Source organism: Chiloscyllium plagiosum, unplaced genomic scaffold (genome assembly GCF_037043375.1).
Source record: "Chiloscyllium plagiosum isolate Xiang-an unplaced genomic scaffold, Cpla_swu_hap1 HiC_scaffold_2, whole genome shotgun sequence".
Lineage (NCBI taxonomy): Eukaryota > Metazoa > Chordata > Chondrichthyes > Orectolobiformes > Hemiscylliidae > Chiloscyllium > Chiloscyllium plagiosum.
In genome coordinates, this window is record NW_028270140.1 from 19,370,410 (window position 1) to 19,391,467 (window position 21,058).

The window sequence follows — 21,058 nt, forward strand, 5'->3', positions numbered from 1 at the left end:
TTACCACTGTTGCTTGTGGAAATGTAATTCGACTGTACCCGAACCAACTCTTTAAAGGCATTCCATTGTTCAGTTACAGTTTTGCTTGCTGAGCTCTTATTTCAATCTGTTCTTATAACACTGTAATTCGTTCTTACTTAATAGTCTTTCTGCAAAATTGCTCCTTGACCTTTCCCATACATACTCTGAACCAATGCTATGATCAACATATTTAATCAACTGTACATGAATCCTGTGATTATTTGGATCCTCACAGTTTCTAGATTTTCACCACCTTAAAAAGTAGTCTGATCTGTAATTTTGAGATCTTTTAAATAATTAGTATCTTTTTAATATGTTAATTGTCAACACTATAATATTCTGCTGAGAGATGTTAAAACTTGCAGACTATTTGACATGTGCCTTTGCTGCCCCACACAACCCATTTTGTGTTTTCCATCAAATTAACTCTCCCAGCAGTGGTTGTTATATGACCACAAGAGCCTGACTGGACTTTCTTGTGCTGATTGCTGAGCTATAGTAACTACTTTCATTATATATCTTATTTTCAGATTGAACCCAAAATGTACTTCTCTGTAGCTTAGCTGTTCACTATATTGATTTGTCATCAATTTGCAAATGAGCCCTGAGGCATGCTAATATACACAACTGTTGAAAGAGTTTTATTTTACTGATGTTACACAATTTATGTGCTCATTTGTTGTTGGCTTTCTTCATCAAATTATGCTGCTTTTTAGTTCAAAGACATACTAATGCCATGACAACTTTTCAATTATTTTCCCACAGCACAGGGAGAACAAACCCCATCACACCGTGCTTGTGTTGGGTAGTCAGAGACTAACTGAGCTAAGAGATGCTATCTCTTGTGTCAGTGACCTTCAGATTGGTGGAGAATTCAGCAATACTCCAGACTTGGCTCCAGAACACATTAGCAAGGTATTCATTTTGATCCTTTCTCTCCATTTAGACCTATGTAAACTCTGGATATTTCCACGTCAAATATGGTCACCTTTCGAACAAAGTTGCTGTGCATGTTTTAAGGTATTTTTCAAGGACGAGCTAGGCATCTTTAAGTTATGTGATTCATTTTGAGGCACGCACAGCATTCCCAAGTGACCATTTGTCAAGCACATTCACAGATAGTGAACATCTTTGAGGCTCAAATAAAATGCAGATTTCCAGACTTTATTTGAAATACCATTTAACTAGAACAAAGCTAATATTGCATTCTCCGTTTACTAAACATTTGATTGGCATGTAAGTGGAAAACCCCAACTATGAATTATAGATATGCCTGTTAATGTGAATATAAATAAAAAGAGAACTGTACAAATGAAGAGTCAACTGTCGATAGATTCCAACAATCAGAAATCCTATTCTTCAGAATTTACGCCCAAATCCAGAGCTTTGAGCAGATGATCTCCAGTAACATTTCAATGTGATACTGTTGGGATTGATACCTTTTTCAGTGAGTTAAACTGAGATCCCCTGTGCCCTCTCAGATAATACAAAGTATCCTTTGCAATTTGAAGACGACATGGGGAGTTCTCACTAGTCTCCTGGTCAATATTCAACTCTCCGATAACATTTATGCAAACACATTATGTGATCATTAGGTTATTAATGTTGTGGGACATAGCTATATGCAGTTTGGTCATCATGTTTCCTACATTGCAGCAGTAGATCAATTCAATAATATTCAAATGAGTGGAAAGCATTTTGTGTTGTTTAAAGATGCTTCATAAATTTAAGTGTTCATAAATAATGAACATTAGTCACTATTAAGACCTAATGGATTCAGTGAAATGTAGCTCAGTTGCTCGAGGTTTTCCTGCTGGGTGGCTTTGAGAGTATGTCCAAAAATGCCAAGCACTAAACTGTAGACTCCTTCCTTTGGGAACAGTACTTAGAGCTATACTGCTGCATGTCCCAAGTTACTATGTTGTTATTCTGGTCAACAATGCAGTTTCTGTCTAATCTTAATGATACTTTGAAGAATTAAAGCTCTTGTATGACTGTTTTAATGAATTTGAATTTTGATAGTTTTTGCATTAATGGATACCAGTGTTGTGAAAGTGCTTATAGATCTGTTCTAATGTTCTATCAACTAATTTAATCTCCCTAGCCAAGTCTATAATATTTCTGTCATTTCACTGTCTTCATTTACTGTATGTGCACTCCTTAGTGGCTCTGTCCCTACCTTGATTTTATTTTCGTCTGTAGAAAGTCTTGCTGCTACTATTTAATATATCTTTATCGCTAAATTTTGTTTCATTTGTCTTCCTAATTAATTTTATATTTATTTTCTGGACTTTTGGTATCCCTTTTTCTTATTCTCTGTTTTGTTGTCTGTCAACTTTAGTTTATTTCTTTAATTTCATTTTCCCATTATTCCTTTTTATTATTTCTGTGCTAGACTACTGCGTTGTCTAGTGAATCCCAACACTAGTTGCATGAATAGCATCTCATTTCCCCTTAACCACTTTATAGTGTGCAGAACTCAACATTGAGTTCAACAACATCAGGCCATAAACTCTGTACTCCATTTCGATTAATCCCCACACCCTTCACTTTCTTTCTACCTCTTCCATCCTTTGGCTTGTTTACGTGGATTTGCACTCAGAGCTGACCAGTTTTTGTTAATAACATTAATACCACCTCTTAATCTATTTCATCTCTCTACTGCCATGGTCTTTCCTCGAGACTAGCATTACCGTTTGTTCTACTTGCCTCTCCATTTTTTTTCCCCAGAGCGTAGCCCCCATCACATTCCCAAGACTCAGTGTTCTCTGTGCAGATACTACTAGACCTCCCAAGTTTACCAGTAATTTGTTTTTATTTCAGATCCCCAGCGCCCACAGTATTTTGCTTGTTCATTATTAACTTGTCTATTCATGCTATTTACTGGGAGGATTCTATTACCCACGATTGCTTTATTAATGTGCTTGTTAATAAGTTGTTTATTTTCTTAATTCAGTGCTCATTCTCATCCTCTTCAAATCATCTTTTCAGTTTATTTCAAATATGTTGTTTCATTTAATTGTCTTTTTTATGTTAAGAATTAGTATGCAATTAATAAAAATGAACATTCTTTTAAAAATAGGACTTGTACAAGTCAGCCTTTTTCTTCTTTGAAGGAACCTTCTATAATGACTTGAGATATTCTGAATGCAGAGATTTGAGCAGGTACGGTGGCTCTCATAAAATTAGTTTTAGAGTATCAAATGTATCTACTTGTCTCTATTATAATCAAATCTTGTTATCTTCAAAATAGTATTTCAATAGATTTATCAAACTAAGTTTGATATCCAGTCTCACAAGGAGATATTAGGGCAAATTACAAAAAAATTGCTCAAAAAGGTAGGGTTAAATTAGTATTTTTCAGAGGGAAAGACCAGTTGACAGATGGAGGTTTAGGGAAAGGTGTCTTGAGTTTGAGAACTAAAAATCAAGGCTGCTCAAGACCAGGATTGGGGTGCAAAACAGAGTTGTCAGACTGGAGTAGATTACAGAAATATGAAAAGGTGGAGCCTTACAGGTAAGCAAGCATAGGGTCCTGAGTTAAAAAGACTTGGGCAGCAGAGTTCTGACTGACCAAAGGGTAGAATGTAAGATACCAGCTGGAATTTTCTTAAGGTAATGAAGATTTCAACAGTCTATGACCTTGGGGGGTGTTATGTACCAGGCCAGACCCCCTCAAAACATTTCAAGAAGGTAGCCCAGACTCTAACTTTGTTAGTTGTTTTAAGCAGGTGTAAAGTGTATATTCCAGGAGAAATGTCACTGGTCAAACCACTTTGTTTTAAACAAAACATAATTTATTTACAAAATTACTGAATGAAATACAAACAACAGAAACCAGAATACAGAATAACTTAACCTCTCCAAAAACCCAACAGATCATCCCAACTGAATGATGCTGTACCAAATACTTACAACAATTCCCATAAACACTCCTTGGCACAAAAGGTAAAATCAAACACTGGTTCTTAACAGGAGATAAGTCAGAGAGTACCAGCATGGACCTGCTTCTTTTGGTCCAGTGGCTTTTTCATACTACTGCTAAATACCAAACCAAACCAGAAAAAAGCTGAGCTGGGAGAACTGGCCACTTCCCTTTCATTGTACAAGTGTTTTTTATAAACTTGAAAGTCTTCTGCCTGAGGCACTATCTGTTAGCTATTATCAAATAGGCTCCAAAACCTTTCAACCCCAGATTTTTTGGGGTCTTTTTTCACTCTGGATAGCATAACCTTGTTAAAGGAGCAGCTTTGTCACGGGTGTCTCCACAAAGATGAATGTCATCATGGTGCAGATATTTGGTGGAATAAGAAAGTAATTGGAGAAGACTTGAGCTCAAGGCAAGAGAAGGGGGAATATTAGAGTCTGATGGGTTTGGGGAAACAAAGCGAGCTTCAATAGAATGGTTTCAATCATAGTCACAACAAAATCTTGTTGGTGAGGGTGAAGGTAACAAGTTAAAAAGGATGGTCTGAGGTAGTGAAAAGAAGCCAGGATTTTTCTTTTGTCAGGGACAATCCTGTAATAATGAGCATTTAGGCAGAGGAACGTAGAAGGAGAAAGTGAGGTCTGCAGATGCTGGAGATCAGAGTCAAAGAGTATAGCGCTGAAAAAACTGAGCCGGACAAGCAGCATCCTGATGAAGAGTTTATGCTTGAAACGTTGACTCCTGTTCCTCAGATGTTGCCTGACCAGCTGTGCTTTTCCAGCACCCACACTCTTCGAGAGGAATGTAGAACCCTAAGAAGCCAGTTAGATCTGGCAGTGAATTGCTGAACCAATTGTTTCCTCCATCTATTAAAGTCTCTATCCTTTGCAATAGCTGCAGAAATGTGGTAAGTATTGTCCAACTATACAATGAGCATCAAATCAAATAATTTTCAATAGCATTGATAACTTTTTGGTTAAATGTGGCAGATGGTTATTGGAGAAAGGTTTTTTTTAAATATTGAACTAAAGATCCCAGCTGTGAATGCGAAAGAATAAAAAATTAAATTTAGGAATGACTGTACCTTGAGACAGCCACCAAGTTGTTATCATTGAAGTGAGTGTAACTTTTGCAATCAAACCCCATTTGTATACAGTACTGTTCCAGGGTAAAGAACTTCCAGTATACAAACTATTTCTACATGGGAAAGTCCAAACAGTGCCCTGAATATCAACTTAACCTAGCCAACTTAAAAAAAAAAATATCAGCAAAAGTACCATTATCCAATTTCATATCTTCTCCTGAGGATTCAGTGGATCTGCATGTGTAGATTAATAATTGTTGTTACCAATTGGCCTATAAATCAGCATGACTTAGTTAGCCAAAAACTGCTCATTTAATAGAATCTACTTCACTTGCATTTTTGTATTTTCACAATTGGAATTGTTTTTTAGACTCTCTCTCTTTCTCTTTACTCCACTCCACGCCCCCCCCCCCCCCCTTTTTTTTAGGACCATTATTGAATGGGCAGAATCCCATGACAGGGGTTGTGGGAAATTTCGAACAGCTAAAATGGAGGACTATACGTTCAATGATATGTGTATTAAGGTTGGCTATCCTTATTTGTATTGTCACCAGGGTGACTGCGAACATCTCATCATCATCACAGATGTCAGGTACAGTCATGGATTTTGGATGCAGAAATATTCTGGGAGAGTACCAATATTTTCAGAGTGCAGAAGATATTCATATTTTGCTGCTTTATTACATTAAAATAAAGAATTAAGGGTCAATAAAATTCATGAAGTGAGTTACATAATAATGTTACTCCATTCAGGGTAATGTTTAGTTATGAAGCAGTGAAAAAGCCAAATCACTAAACCCTTACCGCTACCCCCAAGCCTGCTATCCTTTTCTCTTTTGGTTATCTTTGCATTGTATCTTGATGTTTTATTTTTCTTTATTGGAAGTTTGACAGAAAATGTGTGGTAAGATTTAGTCTGGCTGAGCAATTTCCCTCTTGACTGTGGTTATATTTTGGTTGCGTCAATTCAAATGTAGGTTACTGATTTGGACAACAGTTATGATCGGTTTCTAAATTCTGTTTAATCACCGTTTGCAGAAAAAGGGCAAATTGCTACCTAAAATCTTGTAATAAGATACCTTTGGCTTGAATGAAATGCCAGGGAAACACTGAATTAAATATGCCAGTTATAATACATTTCGAGTGAAGGAATGTCTTGCTAACGGTTGTGCATAGATAAGTTATTTGTGTCAACTTGGTTAAAATTGATTATTGCAGCAGCTCCTCTGTGAATCAAACATTGCTGATTTTCTGACACCTGACATTTCTCCAGCTTTATTAACCTATAGAGGAAAATAGTACTGTAAAGCCAAATGTTACTTTTGAAATTCCTATTCTGCATCCTCAAAGATCGAACATTTTCTGAAATTCAATTACTGGATTAAAAAAAAAGATATTTTTGTGTTTAGAGAACTCATTTAATTTTCTCTCCTTCCCCTCACCTATTCTGTCCAAACTTAAAATTGATTAAGATGATTTCAGGACTGCTATCTATCCTCCAATGCCCTCAGTTTTCATCAATTTTATATTTAGTAGCTGATTGGTATGTTCGCCTACAAGGAAGGCTTTTGGAGGTTTGTAGAGCCTCCCCCTGGGAATGCCACAAACTGCAAGTTCCCTGAAAAGCCATTTTCTATTCTGACTTGGTAATATATTGCTGTTTCTTCAGTGTTGTTCAGTCAAATTCCTGGCCTGTATGTCTACTTCCACTAAGTGGACAGCAGCAGTTCAAGAGGGCAGCTCATCATCTTCTCAAGGGCAACTAGGGATGGACAATAAATGCTGGCCCACATCTCTCAAAAGAATAAGCAGAGGAATCGGGTGCTGCTTGCCACTGAGCTCGATCCTGCCTTTCTCCATACTTGTTCACTTCCAGCAGGTGTAATGGAATAGATGTTAAGAGCAGGGATGTGTCTGTCATTTAAGAGCATTGAATACAATCAAATTAGCCTAGTATTTACTTATTTGATTTGAGTATTGTAGTCACGTGTACCGAAGTGCAGTGAGAAGATTTGTTTGCGAACAGTACAGGCAGATCATAGTAAGCAAGGACATACAGGCCATAGGGTGCTTAGACAAAGTGGGCCAAACAGGTTACTGTGCACAGGAGGTGAGAGAAGCAAGATCATCATTACTTGAAGTTAGTGTCAATTCATCAGTTTAATACAGCAGGGAAGAAGCTGGTTTTGTTCCTGTTGGTGTTCAAGCTTCTGTACCTTTTGCCTGATGGAAGAGGTTGTAGGACAGCATTGCTGGGGTTGGAGGGGTCTTTGATGTTGGCAGTCTTTCAGCAGCAACAAGATGTGTTATTGGAATCCATGGATATAAAGTTGGCTTCTGTAATGGTCTGGGGTGTGCACACAACCTTCTGTAGTGTCTTATGGTCCTGGGCAGAGTAATTGCTGTAGCAGGTGTTATGCACCCAAATAGTACGCTTTCTGTGGTGCATCAGTAAAGGTTGGTGGGGTTCCTTATGGACATGCTGAATTTGGGCCTCTTAGTCCAGTACTACCTTTTTTTTATCTCTGGCTTTGTGGAGATATCTGTATTTTCTGTATAGGTCTACAAGATTTTAACTTGGGACATTCCTCCTCAGTCTGTTCATTGGTCATTAGATAAACTCAATAAACCGGCAGGAGAGCACAACAAAGATTTTTTGATATCTTACAATATTATTTTTATTTATCATGAAATTTGACAAAAAGTATCTTCAACACTCAGTTCTTTAGAAAGAAACTATTTGTGGTTTTCAATCTGTGTTGCCTTCTTTGTTTGTGCAATTTGCTACTTCCTACCACTTGAATCATGTATCCTGTTGTATCCTAAAGGGTGACAATTAGGACTGTGTTTCTCTACTTATGCCATTAGTATCATTGCATGGTTGACCTAGCAATTAGGAAGAGGTGGCTTACGTCTTGCTGTGAGGAATGCGTTGGAAACACTTCAAAGGCAATCAGTTATGTTGAAGTACAAACACTGTTATTTAGGCACATGCAATAACTTATTTTGCTGATAACAATATTCCAAAAAAATCAATGGCCAAGTACATCAATGTTGATCAGTGCATAACTCTCAAGCTTTATATATAACCCTTCTGTTGTGTAGATGTGGCTCTTTAATTTTTCAACATGGAGTTTCTCAAAGTTGACTTTCTTCTGTTCCAAAAATCGATCAAACCTATGTCGAGGTTTGTGAACCACCTTCAGGACGATTTTTGTCCAGTGCAAATCATGTCGTCACACTAATGTTTAAAAAAAACGCAATTGAAAAATGCCATCCCAACAAAATTGGCTGTGCCCTCAGCTTGAATTTATTGCTGTGACAAGTTGCATCCATTTGCAGAACCCAAGTGTTTTTAAAATTGGTCCCCTTTTTAATCAAAAGGACACCAAGAACCACATTTTAAAAGACCTTTTATATAATTTTATTATTTAGTAAAACTGACCAAGGAATCTTGAAATACAAGATTCTAAGGAGGTTTCAAAAGGTGGATGCTGAGAAGATCCAGCCCTTCTGTGGGAATCTAGAACCAGGGAGCACAATTTAAAAATAAGGGGCTGCTCATTTAATACAATCATGAGGAGGAATATATTTTGAGGGTGATTAGCCTACAGTGTGGAAAAAGGCCCTTTAGCCCAACAAGTCCACACCAACCCTGCAAAGAGTAGCCCACTCAGACCCATTCCTCATCTCTATATTTACCTCTGACTAACGCACCGAACACTATAGGCAATTTAGTATGACCAATTCACCTGACCTGCACATCTTTGGATTGTGGAAGAAACCGGAGCATCCAGACAAAACCCACGCAGACACGGGAAGAATGTGCAAACTCCACACAGTCACCTGAGGTGGGAATCGAACCCGCATCCCTGCCGCTGTGAGGCATCAGTGCTCACCATTGAGCCATTGTGCCACCCCATTCATTAGTGTTTGGAATTTTCTCGAATATATTCAAAGCTGAGTTGGTCAGATATTTGACCATGAAGTTGAAGGTAATGGGGGCAGGTAGAAAAGTGTAGTTAAGGATGCAATCAAATCAGCCATCATGTTATTGAATGGCAGAGCAGGGTTGATGGGCTGAGTGGCCTATTCTTCTTGCTGTGTTCCTATAACTTGTAAGTTCTTATATAAAGGTTTATTAGTCAAACTTATCTCCAGATAAATATAAATTGAGACATCCTTGATAACATAACATAAAGGACAAATCAAATACAATTTTGTTTGAAATCACATCTGATTCTTATGTGCCATGGGTCAGATTTTAAGTAAATTGGAAGGAGTCCAGTGTTACCTGGACGATATTTCAGTTATGGGGAGAAATCAAAAAGACTGTCTCTGCAATTTAGATGATGTTCTGGAGAGACTTGAATATTGTGGCTCATGATTGAGGAAAGACATCTGAATTTTTAAAAATTTCCATTTAATATTTAGGCTATGTCATTGATGCAAAAGATAACATTTAACACTTTTGCTAACACTGTCCTTGTTTTTGTGTGTAAGATTTCTTTGCTCTCTCTTTTGCTTCTTTCTAGTGTTTTGGCACTGCAGTTTGGTTTTTCAAAAAAACTCAGTTACATTTCTGGCTTGAATGAGGGGGTATAAGAAGTGAGAATTGGGCAACTTAACTTTTGTGTGTTTTTCCCTCAACTTGTTGCCATTCCTGAATTTGAAATGGTCTCTATACTTACAGCTGAAGTAAGGTATTCTTGAGGAGTTTGCAGTCTTCTGTACTGTCACTCAGATGTAAAATGCTGCAATACCAAATTGCTAAAGAAAGAAATTTGTTTATAAAAACATCAAAATTATAGACATTTTTAATCATTCAAAGCAGAATGTAACTGTAAACCAAAGTAGCGCTTCCCTTCCAAATGTGGTATACTTTGTGCTTATGTGTAGTTTAAAATTGATATAAGCACTAATACCTATTTATTTACTGTTACAGAATTGTCCATCATGATGATTGCCTAGATAAAACTCTGTACCCGTGTGTGATCAAAAAACACTGGATGTGGACACGGAAATGTTCTGTTTGCAAATTATTCATTGTTCGGTAGGTAGTACACTGCATTATAAGGTCTTCAAAACGCTTACATTTGATTTACAATGTCACTTGAGACTTTCCAGACAAACTTCAGACATAATCTTAGTTGCCCAACAAATCCAAGAAAAATGTAAAGAACAACACCCAGAACTCTTCATTGTATTTCATCAACCTGACAAAAGTATTTGACACTCTAAATCAAGACTGAATTGTGCTCCAAAGATGTGCATGTTCAAGAAACTTGGTGTCATATACAATTTGGAAAGTCACCAATCAGATCTATTCTGGTTCCCTGCAGGACAATCCAGTCGGTCCCACTTCCCAACTTGGTCCCTGAACCCAGCAAATTTTATTTCCTTTAAATTCTCATCCAGTTTTGTTTTGAAGTCATTGATAATCACTGTTGCTCCACCATTCTTGTGGGCAAGAGTTCCAGGTCATTACTACCTTCTTAAAAAGTTTGTTCTCTCTCACCTACATCCCTCTCCCAAAGACCTAAATCTGTGTCCCCTTGTGAGCTGATAAGTTTTTTTTATTTGTTTGTCTACCTTGTCTAAACCTGTTAGTACCTTGCATAGTTCTGTCAAATCCTCCCTTCAGTCTCCTCCTTTCCAAGGGAAACAGCCTCTACCTTTCCACTCTCACCTACTAAAATTCTGCTTCTCTTGAGGAACTTCACAGGTTTTGTGATAACCAGAGCGGGCAATGGCAGTCGACTTGGGATGTGACCAGAGTTTTATAATTTATTGCTTTCATACTAAATGCTTTTATTTGTGAAGTCCAGGATCCCATACCCTTTGCTAGCCACTCTCTTAATATCGAAAGTGAGGTGCTGGAAAAGCACGGCCGGTGAGGCAGCATCCAAGGAGCAGGAGAGTCGACGGTTTGAGCATAAGCTCTTCCTCAGGAATGCTCGGCATTTATGTTCGAAATGTCTACTCTCCTACTCCTTAGATGCTGCCTGACCAGCTGTGCTTTTCCAGTGCCACACTTTCGACTCTGATCTCCAGCATCTGTGGTCCTCACTTTCTCCCACTCTCTCAATATGTTGTCACCTTCAAAAATTGATGCATATCCTTCCCTAAAAGATGCACCACTTATTCTTATTGCCTGTCCTGATCCTTTCTGTACAACTCATTCAGTCTTTGTATTCTTCATAGTCCTTCTTAGTCTGCTCCTTCCTTATATGGTACTGCTTTCTTCTTGAGTACTGACCGAGGCTCTCACTTTATGTACCACATTCTTCTACTTTGTGCAAGTGTCCATTTTTTTGCCAATTAATTTATACTGCCCCAACCTTCCCCTGCCAACTTCCCTATGAAAATATTGATCCCAATCTGTTGAGGTGCAACCCATTTCTTTTTGGCATCAGCTGAGGGATACATATTCAATGTCCCAAGAATCTGATGCCCTGCCTGTTGCACCATGCTTCCAGCAACAAATTTATCCTTCCTTTCATCCTGTTTCTACTCTGGCTAGTATATGACGAGCAAAGATCTAGTGCAGAAACTTTGCTGCCAACTTGAGTAAAAGTCCTCCTTAAATTGAGGAACAGCTGACAACAATGATCCATGTCGTGGCACAGCCAGTACATTGCTCATTGAAGTTACTTTGGGTTGCTTATCATCAAACTGGAATATGTGAAGAAGTGGGAAGATGCCATCTTTCTGTACATTAAAAAAAAACTGTGCCTGTTTCTTTTTAAAATCCACCTATGATTAGCAATAGGAGGAATCTAAAGTGAGTTTTTTCACATCTGCAAAGTAAAAATATTTTCAACGACTTAGAAATTGAATATGAAATCACCAAACAAAAGTAATACTGTCACAGATGTATTCACTCTGGTTTTAATCTTGTGTGCAGGTGTCTGTTTGTCAGACAGGATATTATTTATGATATCGTTGTTATTCATAAACCAGTAATGGTGCGTTTTCTCTACATGATGGAGAGTTTGGTTTGAAATGTTGCATGTAATATTCTTTGTGAACTATCAAATGCCTTAACTTTATTAAAATAAATGTAAATCTCTAGTGTGAATTAAATAACACCAGTTTAATTTGCAAGATTGAGTTGAAGGAGATGATTTTGTAATTTTATTTACATGATCAGGTTCACCCTATTTATATGCTAAATATGGAAACTTGCATATAATAAGTGTTAAGATTTGGGTTTGTTATTGGATAACTAATGAGGTTGAAGTCATTGATAGCATTTCATTGCAATGTCCTGTTAAAGATTTTATGTTGCCTGCAAGCCACATCAACCTATTAGTTAAGTTCCATTTACATGGTAGAAGTACTGTTATTAGTACTTAGTGCATAAACCTACATGTATCAAAAAGGCAGACCGTTCTAAAAACTATTTTCTGTAATTGAACTACCAAAAGCATAGCAATTCTTGATCATAAATCATAAAGTTGGAAAAGCTGTATGATACTGCTTCATTTGACACACTTCATAAACAATATGCGATTACCTCCCCTTTTTGCACAAAACTTGACTGTAACTCTTATCAAAATACTTAATATATATGTTAACTACCGCTGAGTAGCTGTTCAAGATAGTAACATCCCATAAACACATCCTTGGCAAAGGCAAATTCGGTAAAATAGATTGTCTCACAAGCAGTGTTTCTCCAGTCAAGGAGAAAAGAAAGTCAAGAGAAAACCTTGTAAAAGAGAGAACGCAAGTGTTTTGCTGTAGCAGGGAGAGATATCTAGCAGGCTCCAAACCCCAGTAGCAACTGAAAGTTAAACTGAAATCAAGGTTCTGTGGGAGCCTGACCCCATACAGTCACACTGCTTCTACTGTTCCAACTTTTTTCTTTTTAAAAAAAAAAACTCCAAGCCCCTCAGGTTGTTTACTTAATTGGCATGGAACAGACCGCTCAACATCTCTGTCTCAACCTCTCTTCATAAAACCAGCATGAAATACACCACTTAGTACCATAGTATTGTCACAAGTGCAAAGGAGTTAACTTGTGCTCATGTTTTTCTTTCATGCTAATATCAATTATTGTCCCTCTTTGCTGGTCACATTGCCTGCTTACCAAACTACAACAACCTATGTCCAGCAGAAAGGTCTGTTCAAATAGAATCAGTTTGGGAGAAATAGGTTGTTCCTACAAAAATGTGTATAGAATCCACTATTGAATACACAGTAAAGTTGGTGAGGTGATTTGCTCCATCCTGGAGTGTGGAATATTAAAAATGTCAAGTTTATTCTAAGTATAATTTTATAAAATTGTCACTTTTTTTTCAGGTGGGTGACCAACAATGATAGTTTTGCCCCTGAGGACCCTGCCTTCTTCTGTGACACATGTTTCAGGATGCTTCACTATGATGCTGATGGCAATAAACTGGGAGAATTTCTTGCATATCCCTATGTTGATCCAGGAATATTTAATTAAATGCTGTATCAAATTAGCCAAGTCTGGTTGGCTACTAATTTTTTGTTGAGGTTTAATTGAAATTGGTGGGAAAATTTTGGACTGGATTCACACCATTGTGTGTGGCACCAACATTTTCATAAGGATTACATTCTTAGATATTCCAAACAATAATTTTATGCAATCACCAAGTTCCAAACTGTCCAAGCTGCTTTAGAACCTGTTTAATTAAATTTCAAGGCATCTTGTCTAAAGCAGTAGGCTGAATAAATTTATGAAGTTGACCAAACAGAGATGCTGGCTTATGTAACAATGCTGGAGTTATGCCTTTTTGGTGGTTTCATGTCAATTATACTCAGCTTCCCAGACCTCCATCTTGAGCACTCACATTCATAGTCACTCATTCTTCCAAAGGATTTTGTTCTATACTGAAGGTTGCCTGTTGTTGAAATTAATGGGTTGTTCTTTACTTCCAAAATTTGGATTCAAGGCTAACCCAGATTGGTGTGAATGTAAGTCTCTGCTTGCTGACTGTAAAGGGGCTTATTTGAGATGAATCTTGGGGAGTCTTTATTCAGTTTCTGGCAAATGGTGTCTGTTAATGTAAAACTTCTAAATTTGGCATCACTTGCTAAACTTAGAGATTAAAAGATAACTATTTTACTGATGATGTTGGATATCTCTTTGAAGGTTGTGCACTGTGCTGATGCAAGGAATTCCATCTGTAACTTCAAACCTCAAATTTTAAGATGTTTTGAAACATGTTAGTTTAAATGTCTCTCGCGCTCACCAGGAATTGTGATCCTTTATTGATAAAGTAATCCAATAAATGTAATTTAGAATTTTGTTAATCACTGAAATAAAAGAACATTGTACTTAGCTAAATCCTCTGCTATTTCCACATGCCCCAATGGACAGACTGCATTATCCTAAGAAATAATATTTGTTAATGAATGATTACTTGTCATGTTTATTGTATTTAGTGTTTTCTTCACGTTAATGAAGGTGGTTATTGTGCTTTTGGGGCCAAAATATTGAGCTTAGCTATATTTTGCTCCTTTTGCAAAGGAGTTCTTTTTGGATTAGTGGTTGGAGGTAAGCTTATCATATTGTATTTGAATAAAGTGGTGATCTTTTTCCCACCAGGTCCCCAGTTTTAACTTGAAAAATTCTCAACCTTTGACTGAGAACTAAGCTGTGGTAGAGGACACGGGAGACCTGAGAACAAGAGGGGTGGGGGAATCCTTTGTAAATGGGGGCTTCTCTGTTTGTGAGCGATACAGTTGTTCTGACTCAAGTTAGATCTTTGTGGTGATTGTACCCACATTGGAGCTTGTAACCCAACTTTAGGGGTCCCCACTCTCACCTTTGGAAGCCCTGTTATAGGGGCTAGATATCAAGGTGCCTGGAGAGAGATGATTTTGCACAACTGGACTGATTAGTCCCAATGATATGTTTACAACTTGTTTTTGTGTTGCTTTGCAATTTTTTATTTCATGTACTCTGACTTGTATAAATTGTGAATCCAGTGACTTTATTTGTAAAGATAACTGGAAATAAAGTGAATTTTGAAATTGTTTAACTTTGTATTAATAGTGTTCTTCAATTTCTATATTATCGGTTCCTTGTGGTTATAATGCAGGTGTGCGCTCTACCTATGGTAGAACACAAATATTGCAATGTGTGTTCAGTCTTTGGAAATACTTCATGACAGTGACTAAAAAAAACTGAGTTGAAAAGCATGGTCAAACTTGTCCATGATGAGCAGATAATCCTAAATTAATCCAGTTGCATTTGGCCCATATCCCTCTAAACCTTTCCTATTCATGTACCCATCCAGACGCCTTTTAAATGATGTAATTTTACCAGTCTCCACTTTCCTGGCAACTCATTCCATACACGCACCATCCTTGTGTGAAAAAGTTGCCCCTCAGGTCCCTTTTATATCTTTCCCCTCTTAAACTTAAGCTCTCTATTTTTAGACTCCCCTATCCCAGGGGAAAAACACTTTAGCTATTAATACTATCTGTGCCCCTCATGATTTTATAACCTCTGATGTCACTCCTGAGCCTGGCTTCAGAGTGAAAATAGCCCCAGTCTATTCAGCCTCTCCCTGTAGCTCAAGTTTAATATCTTTCCTATAGTAGGGAGACCAGAACTGAACACCCTATTCCAAAAGTGGTCTAACCAATGTCTGATACTCAATGTAAAGCCTCTGTTTGCTAGCTGTAAAGGGGCTTTATTGAGATGAATTTTGGGGAGGCTTTATTTGGTTTTTGGCAAATGACAACTTCACACTATTTTCTATTGATCACTGTCCACATTTTGATTTGAAAACTCTCTTTACTACCAAAATGTTAAGTGTTGGAAATATTAGATGTTATGATAGTGGTTAGGTCATTGGTTTAGTAATGCAGGTTTACTATATAAAAATTTGTAAAGTTCAGTTCCATTTGCAATACTTCAGAGGGAAGCATTAGGTTTTTTTTTGCCATGTGTGATTCATAAGAGTTTAAATAAGTGAACTTAGCCAGTTGTTGAATCAGAGGTATTTTGTGCAAGTCTTGAAGTACTTTAAAATTCCTGAGAAGTTAATATGGTTTGCCAAGCCATGTTGGAGGTCAGTTAATCTGGAATTGGAGTCTTATGCAAAGCACACCAGGAAAGGGCAAGGAGTTTCTTCCTTATGACAAAATCACAACTGGTTCAATGATAACTGAAGTTCCACTTTCACATATCAATCGATGACCTTTCTTCAAAATATTATACTTGCTGCCTGACCTGTTCATCCAGTGTATTAAGCTTCTTACCATAAGGCAAGATTGCAGCAGTGGGGTAGGCAGTATTTGGGCTCTTGATTTGCTCCTTCCATTCAAAGTTTTTGTTTTTTATTACCTTCTTTTGATCAACTTGGTCACAGCAGTAAGATGGACCCAGTGCAGACTTGGGGCAGTGGCATTGGTGGACCTGGAGCAGGAGTCAAGATAGCAGCGACAGCATCTAAAGCAGGACCCTACCAGTTCCCCCAAGGTTGCTGTAGGTTTCAGGGCGCAGATGATCAGAGAAAGAGACAGGAGCAAGTGACTGGGCAGAATGTGGACATTCTCTTTTGCTTAATTTCTTATTTCCTGCTTTTTTTAAATTGTAAGAAAGTGATCCAGTATAGGTGACAATATAAAATATTTCCGATTTACAGCATCAATATTTTGTTTATTTAATTGCACTATTACCCTATTTTGCTTTGTGTAAAATATGCCTGTGTCCCTGGCCCATCCTCCAAGTGCCTCAATGTACCGGTCTGCTCAAATCCCTTATTTACACCCTGAAATTTGGAACCACTAACGTTTGTTTGACCAAACCTTGGCTTACAGCCACTACCTTATTGTCCAACGGCCTTGTTAATGATGCCAGGTATCATTTGTTTTCTAAGTATTACAGTTATGCAATTGCAGCATATAAAAAGGGGGATCCTTCACATAAGCCTTGATACACTGATGATTGAGAGATGTCTTCCCTTTACTCCCATTGTATTCTAATTGAGGCATCTTCATGTTCCTGTGGGAACCAGCTTTTGTTCCTTGTGTGAAAAATAATAAACCAAACTAAGTTTTTTTTTCCTTTTACTTTCTAATGATTTGTGCACCTGCATGATACAATTCTTAGCTGAATGCAAAGGTAATTGTGTCTATAGTTTTGGTTGCCTTAGCATATAAATAAGTGCAATTTAATTAAGCTCTTATCCTAAAGATTAATATAACTTCCTTTGTTTTGTACTCTGCATTTAGCAAAGCCTTGCATGGCAGACAGATTAAGCCCAAAGTACAGGGCAATTTGGCAAGGATACAAGATTGGCTTACTGGCAGAAAGCAGACAGTGATGGGTCCCTTTGTTTGTTGTATGGATTAATTATCTAGACATGAATTAAGGGTAATCAGTAAGTTCAGAGATAACAAGTTTTGGTGGTATTTTAAATATGGGGGGGGGAAAATACACAATAAATGGTAAGACCCCAGGAAAAAGGATCAGAGGGACCTTTGTATGCATGTCCATGGATTCTTGAAGGCAGATAGATAAAGTGGTTAAAAAGATACTTGCCTTTAACTGAGGCATTGAATCAGAGCATGTTGTAATGATGGAACTGTATGTAACATTAGTTAGGTCATAGCTGAAGTTCCAAACTACAGAAATGTGAAATTGCACTAAAGATGGTGCAAAAGGGCTTAACCAGGATGTTGCTTGGACTGCAGCAAACCAGTGACAGTACCAGATAGACTGGGTTTCTTTCCTTTAGCTTTCCATGCTCTGAGGGGTATAGACATTGTGGACAGGGAGAAATACTTCCTTTTAAGAGTCAAGAACCAGGGGTCACCATTTCAAGGTAAGGAGTAGGAAGTTTTAAGGGGAAGGAAGATTGGCGCAAAGGATGTCTGTGCTGTAAAAACAGACCTTGCTTCTATTAAAACCAAGGATCCCACAGCCATTTTAATAACCTTCACCTAATCTTTGTGTATGCACAGGTTGTTTATTAGACACTACAGTCTGTTATTGAAGTCTTCAAAACATCATTTAGTTTACATTCTTCCTATTAAAATGCTTCACTTCACACTTTATTAAAATAGGTCAGTGCATGGAAGTAAATATTTCAGTTTATGCCTTCTTGAAGGCTATTACTATTCTGACTGTAGGTGGCAGAATATGAAAGTGTAGTAAACAAACTTTCTGATATCATGCCCTGCATTCATACAGTACTCCAACCATTTATCCACAGGAAACAGCACCGATACCTCTCTTTGAAAAAAGGACAATTCATCTCTATATTGTGCTTTAAGAGTTTTCTACCCAAAGGTAGGTCCAGCTCATAGCAGTGACCTCCATTTTAGCCAGAATGGAGATCACATTCTTGCCAACATCATGAGATTTGATCAACACCAGCATACCCTGCAAACCCAGAGTCAAAGCTGTTGTTATTATGGTGTAGTCTGAAGCACTGGATAGTAACACCAGAGGCTCCACTTTATTTCTAACATATCAATAAATCTTGCAACTATAATCCTGTCCAGCCTGTAACAGACAGTTGTTACAAATGACACTATAAAATGAACGAACCATGGAGTCACTGTCACAAAGTAGTTAAGGCAAATAGTACAGCTGCACTTAGTGAACGCTAAGGAACAGAAGAGAGAAGTTTCACAACATATGCATGAAAGCAACAACAGAATTAGGGTTCTTTTGTATTGGTCTTGAATTATTAAAGGAATATTCACACCAGTCATCTAACACCTATAGGTAGTTTAAAGAGACTGGAGTTAATTAGTATTAAGGAACCAAACATTTATTTTGTTGCAAGTTTACAGCAAAGTTTAAGGCCTAAATCCTTCCCCAATGGACAAAACAAAATGTAACACATCAGAAGTGCTTCTATGGCTCATCTGAAGTGGAAGCATTTGGCATTACAAAGACACTAGTATTTAAAAAAAAAACTAATTGGTATACATAACCATTCTATAACAACTTCACACAGAACCATTATAGGCTATTACAAGAAAGCGTAACTATACTTCTGCAACAAACTTGATTTACTAGACCAAAGCAAAAATGTTTAAAAAAAGATTTTTAAAAAACGCACAGAAGTTTCTTTACGATACAACCTGCAATTAAATGGGCAGGAACGAAGACTACTTTTGATTATTTGGCGTTAAAGCAGATTTGGCCTTGACAGGTTAAGACAAAAAATACATCAACATAAAAACACCACTGATTTACTATACACATCCAAAAACAAGGAAAACCCACCACCCTCCAATTACTGTATAAAACATTTTTCAACAGAGGCAGGAAAAGAATCCAAATAAAAAATGTACACCTAGGCTTCAGCAATTCTATGTAGTAAAACACTACTATGTGCTTATTTGCTGCTATGTTGCTTTTATGGGGGTTTCCCTTTTGGATATCCAGTATTAAATAGCAAGTTGTCTACAAATCAGAACTTACAAAAAAAAAGGTAACAAAAGCACTACCCCGCCTCCCGCCCCCCGCCCTCTCCCCTCCCCACGTACTACTAACAACTCCTGTGCTAGGCACTACATTTTAAATTTGGTGGCAGTATGCAGATTGGAGTTACTCAGCTGTCAGCTCCTGGTCCAGTCTCCATCTGCTCAGCCTCGGAATTGGCCGAGGGTTGTTTTGCCAACTGCGAGGCATCAGACTGATGCAGTTCACTGATAAGAGAAAAAGAAAATAATGAGTTACTTGGTCACATTTTATTTGATTAAAATCATCATTTCAATCTCAAAAGGGACAACCGTTAGTCTTCTCCCCTCCAATAGCTAAGATATGTACAACTTGTCATTGACGTAGGCACCGTGCTGGGGCGACTTATAAAACTTTTCACTGTATTTTTCATTTAAAAATGCACGTGAAAATAAATTTCTATTCTAAGTTACTGGAGACATCAATCAAAATGGCACTGGACAAAAATGAGAGAGCCAGGACTAATCCATCCTTGTTTTGTACTGTTCCTGATGAAGGGCTTATGTCTGAAATGTCGATTCTCCTGCTCCTCGGATGCTGCCTGGCCTTCTGTGCTTTTCCTGCACCACACTCTCAACTCTGATCTCCAGCATCTGCAGTCCTCACTTTCTCCTGTTCTGTATTGTGCTGAGTGATCTTATTTAAAAGATGGTTTGTTGTCAATTTCTTATGCCAAAGCTCCTAAATAAAAGTTGATAATAATACCAGGTTGGGCAGTTAATCTATAGTTAAATAGATGGGTGCGTAGTGCGAAGCTCCTTTGTAGGCTCAGATGTAGGTTGAAATATGTGGGCCTGAATTGGGAGATATATTGCCATTTTGCAGCAAGTTCTACACCTTTGTATCAGCTAATGTGAGATGTGTTAATGAAGAACTTTACCATGAATGAAAATCCTTTTGTGTATCTAATCTCTGCAGTGGAGGTGATTACGTTAGTACAGAAATGAGGAGCGCCAGTAATTTTAGCTGTACCTAACACTGCTCAACACCAACATGCCACATCCTCCTGACTGCAAGATTTGAAAATGTAATCTGAACAGAACTGCTTCATGACAGGTTAACCAATTAGTGGCACCTTTTGGATTTCAGAATATAATCCAGCCCATTCACCAACTGACAACTCAGGGCAACCACAGAAGGTCCATAGCATGGACCATTCTACTAAAGTGATAAAGTAGCTAACAAAAACAGATTAACCACATTCAGACCCAGGTCCTCAATGGATTTCAACCCCCAACAAGCTTTAAACTTCATTACACTGACCTGTTCTGTGGCAGCTGTGCAGCGTCCGATTTATTCTTCTTCTCATCGCCGGGTTTGTTCTCTGCTCTTTTCAAGGTGTGGTCATTCTCTGTATCCTGTGCTACAACTTCTCCATTCACTGTTTTAGCAGCTGATAAACAGGAAAGAGGCTACTTAGCTGTATTACAGAAGCTGCTCAAACTACACCACAGCTAGCAGTTCCAGGGATCAAAACGCTGAAGTAACATTGAAAAGCTCACTCAAAATTTTCTATTGCAATAAACTATAAAAAGGATCTCCCCAATTTTCTATTCTCTCCTAG

At 37.8% G+C, this 21,058-nt stretch overlaps 2 protein-coding genes across 4 annotated transcripts in view; one reads left to right on the forward strand and one right to left on the reverse strand.

Annotated features, from left to right (window-relative positions):
* Window positions 1–15,046, forward strand: part of snapc3 (small nuclear RNA activating complex, polypeptide 3) — a 31,613-nt gene extending 16,567 nt beyond the window's left edge. Inside the window, exons 5-9 of the mRNA XM_043720596.2 lie at window positions 787–936; window positions 3,104–3,186; window positions 5,461–5,625; window positions 9,979–10,086; window positions 13,338–15,046. Coding sequence (XP_043576531.1) covers window positions 787–936; window positions 3,104–3,186; window positions 5,461–5,625; window positions 9,979–10,086; window positions 13,338–13,485 — 654 coding nt within the window. The 3' untranslated portion in view covers window positions 13,486–15,046. The remainder of the gene's footprint in view (window positions 1–786; window positions 937–3,103; window positions 3,187–5,460; window positions 5,626–9,978; window positions 10,087–13,337) is intronic.
* A 4,462-nt stretch (window positions 15,047–19,508) lies between these two features.
* Window positions 19,509–21,058, reverse strand: part of psip1a (PC4 and SFRS1 interacting protein 1a) — a 41,571-nt gene continuing 40,021 nt past the window's right edge. For 2 of the 3 annotated variants that reach the window (XM_087995067.1, XM_087995073.1), the window contains exons 14-15: window positions 20,758–20,887; window positions 19,510–19,682 (exon numbers count right to left, since the gene is read on the reverse strand). In XM_087995067.1, coding sequence (XP_087851193.1) covers window positions 19,586–19,682; window positions 20,758–20,887 — 227 coding nt within the window. In that variant the 3' untranslated portion in view covers window positions 19,510–19,585. Of the gene's footprint in view, window positions 19,683–20,757; window positions 20,888–21,058 lie in introns of all 3 variants that reach the window. The other variant, XM_087995068.1, reaches the window with a different exon arrangement.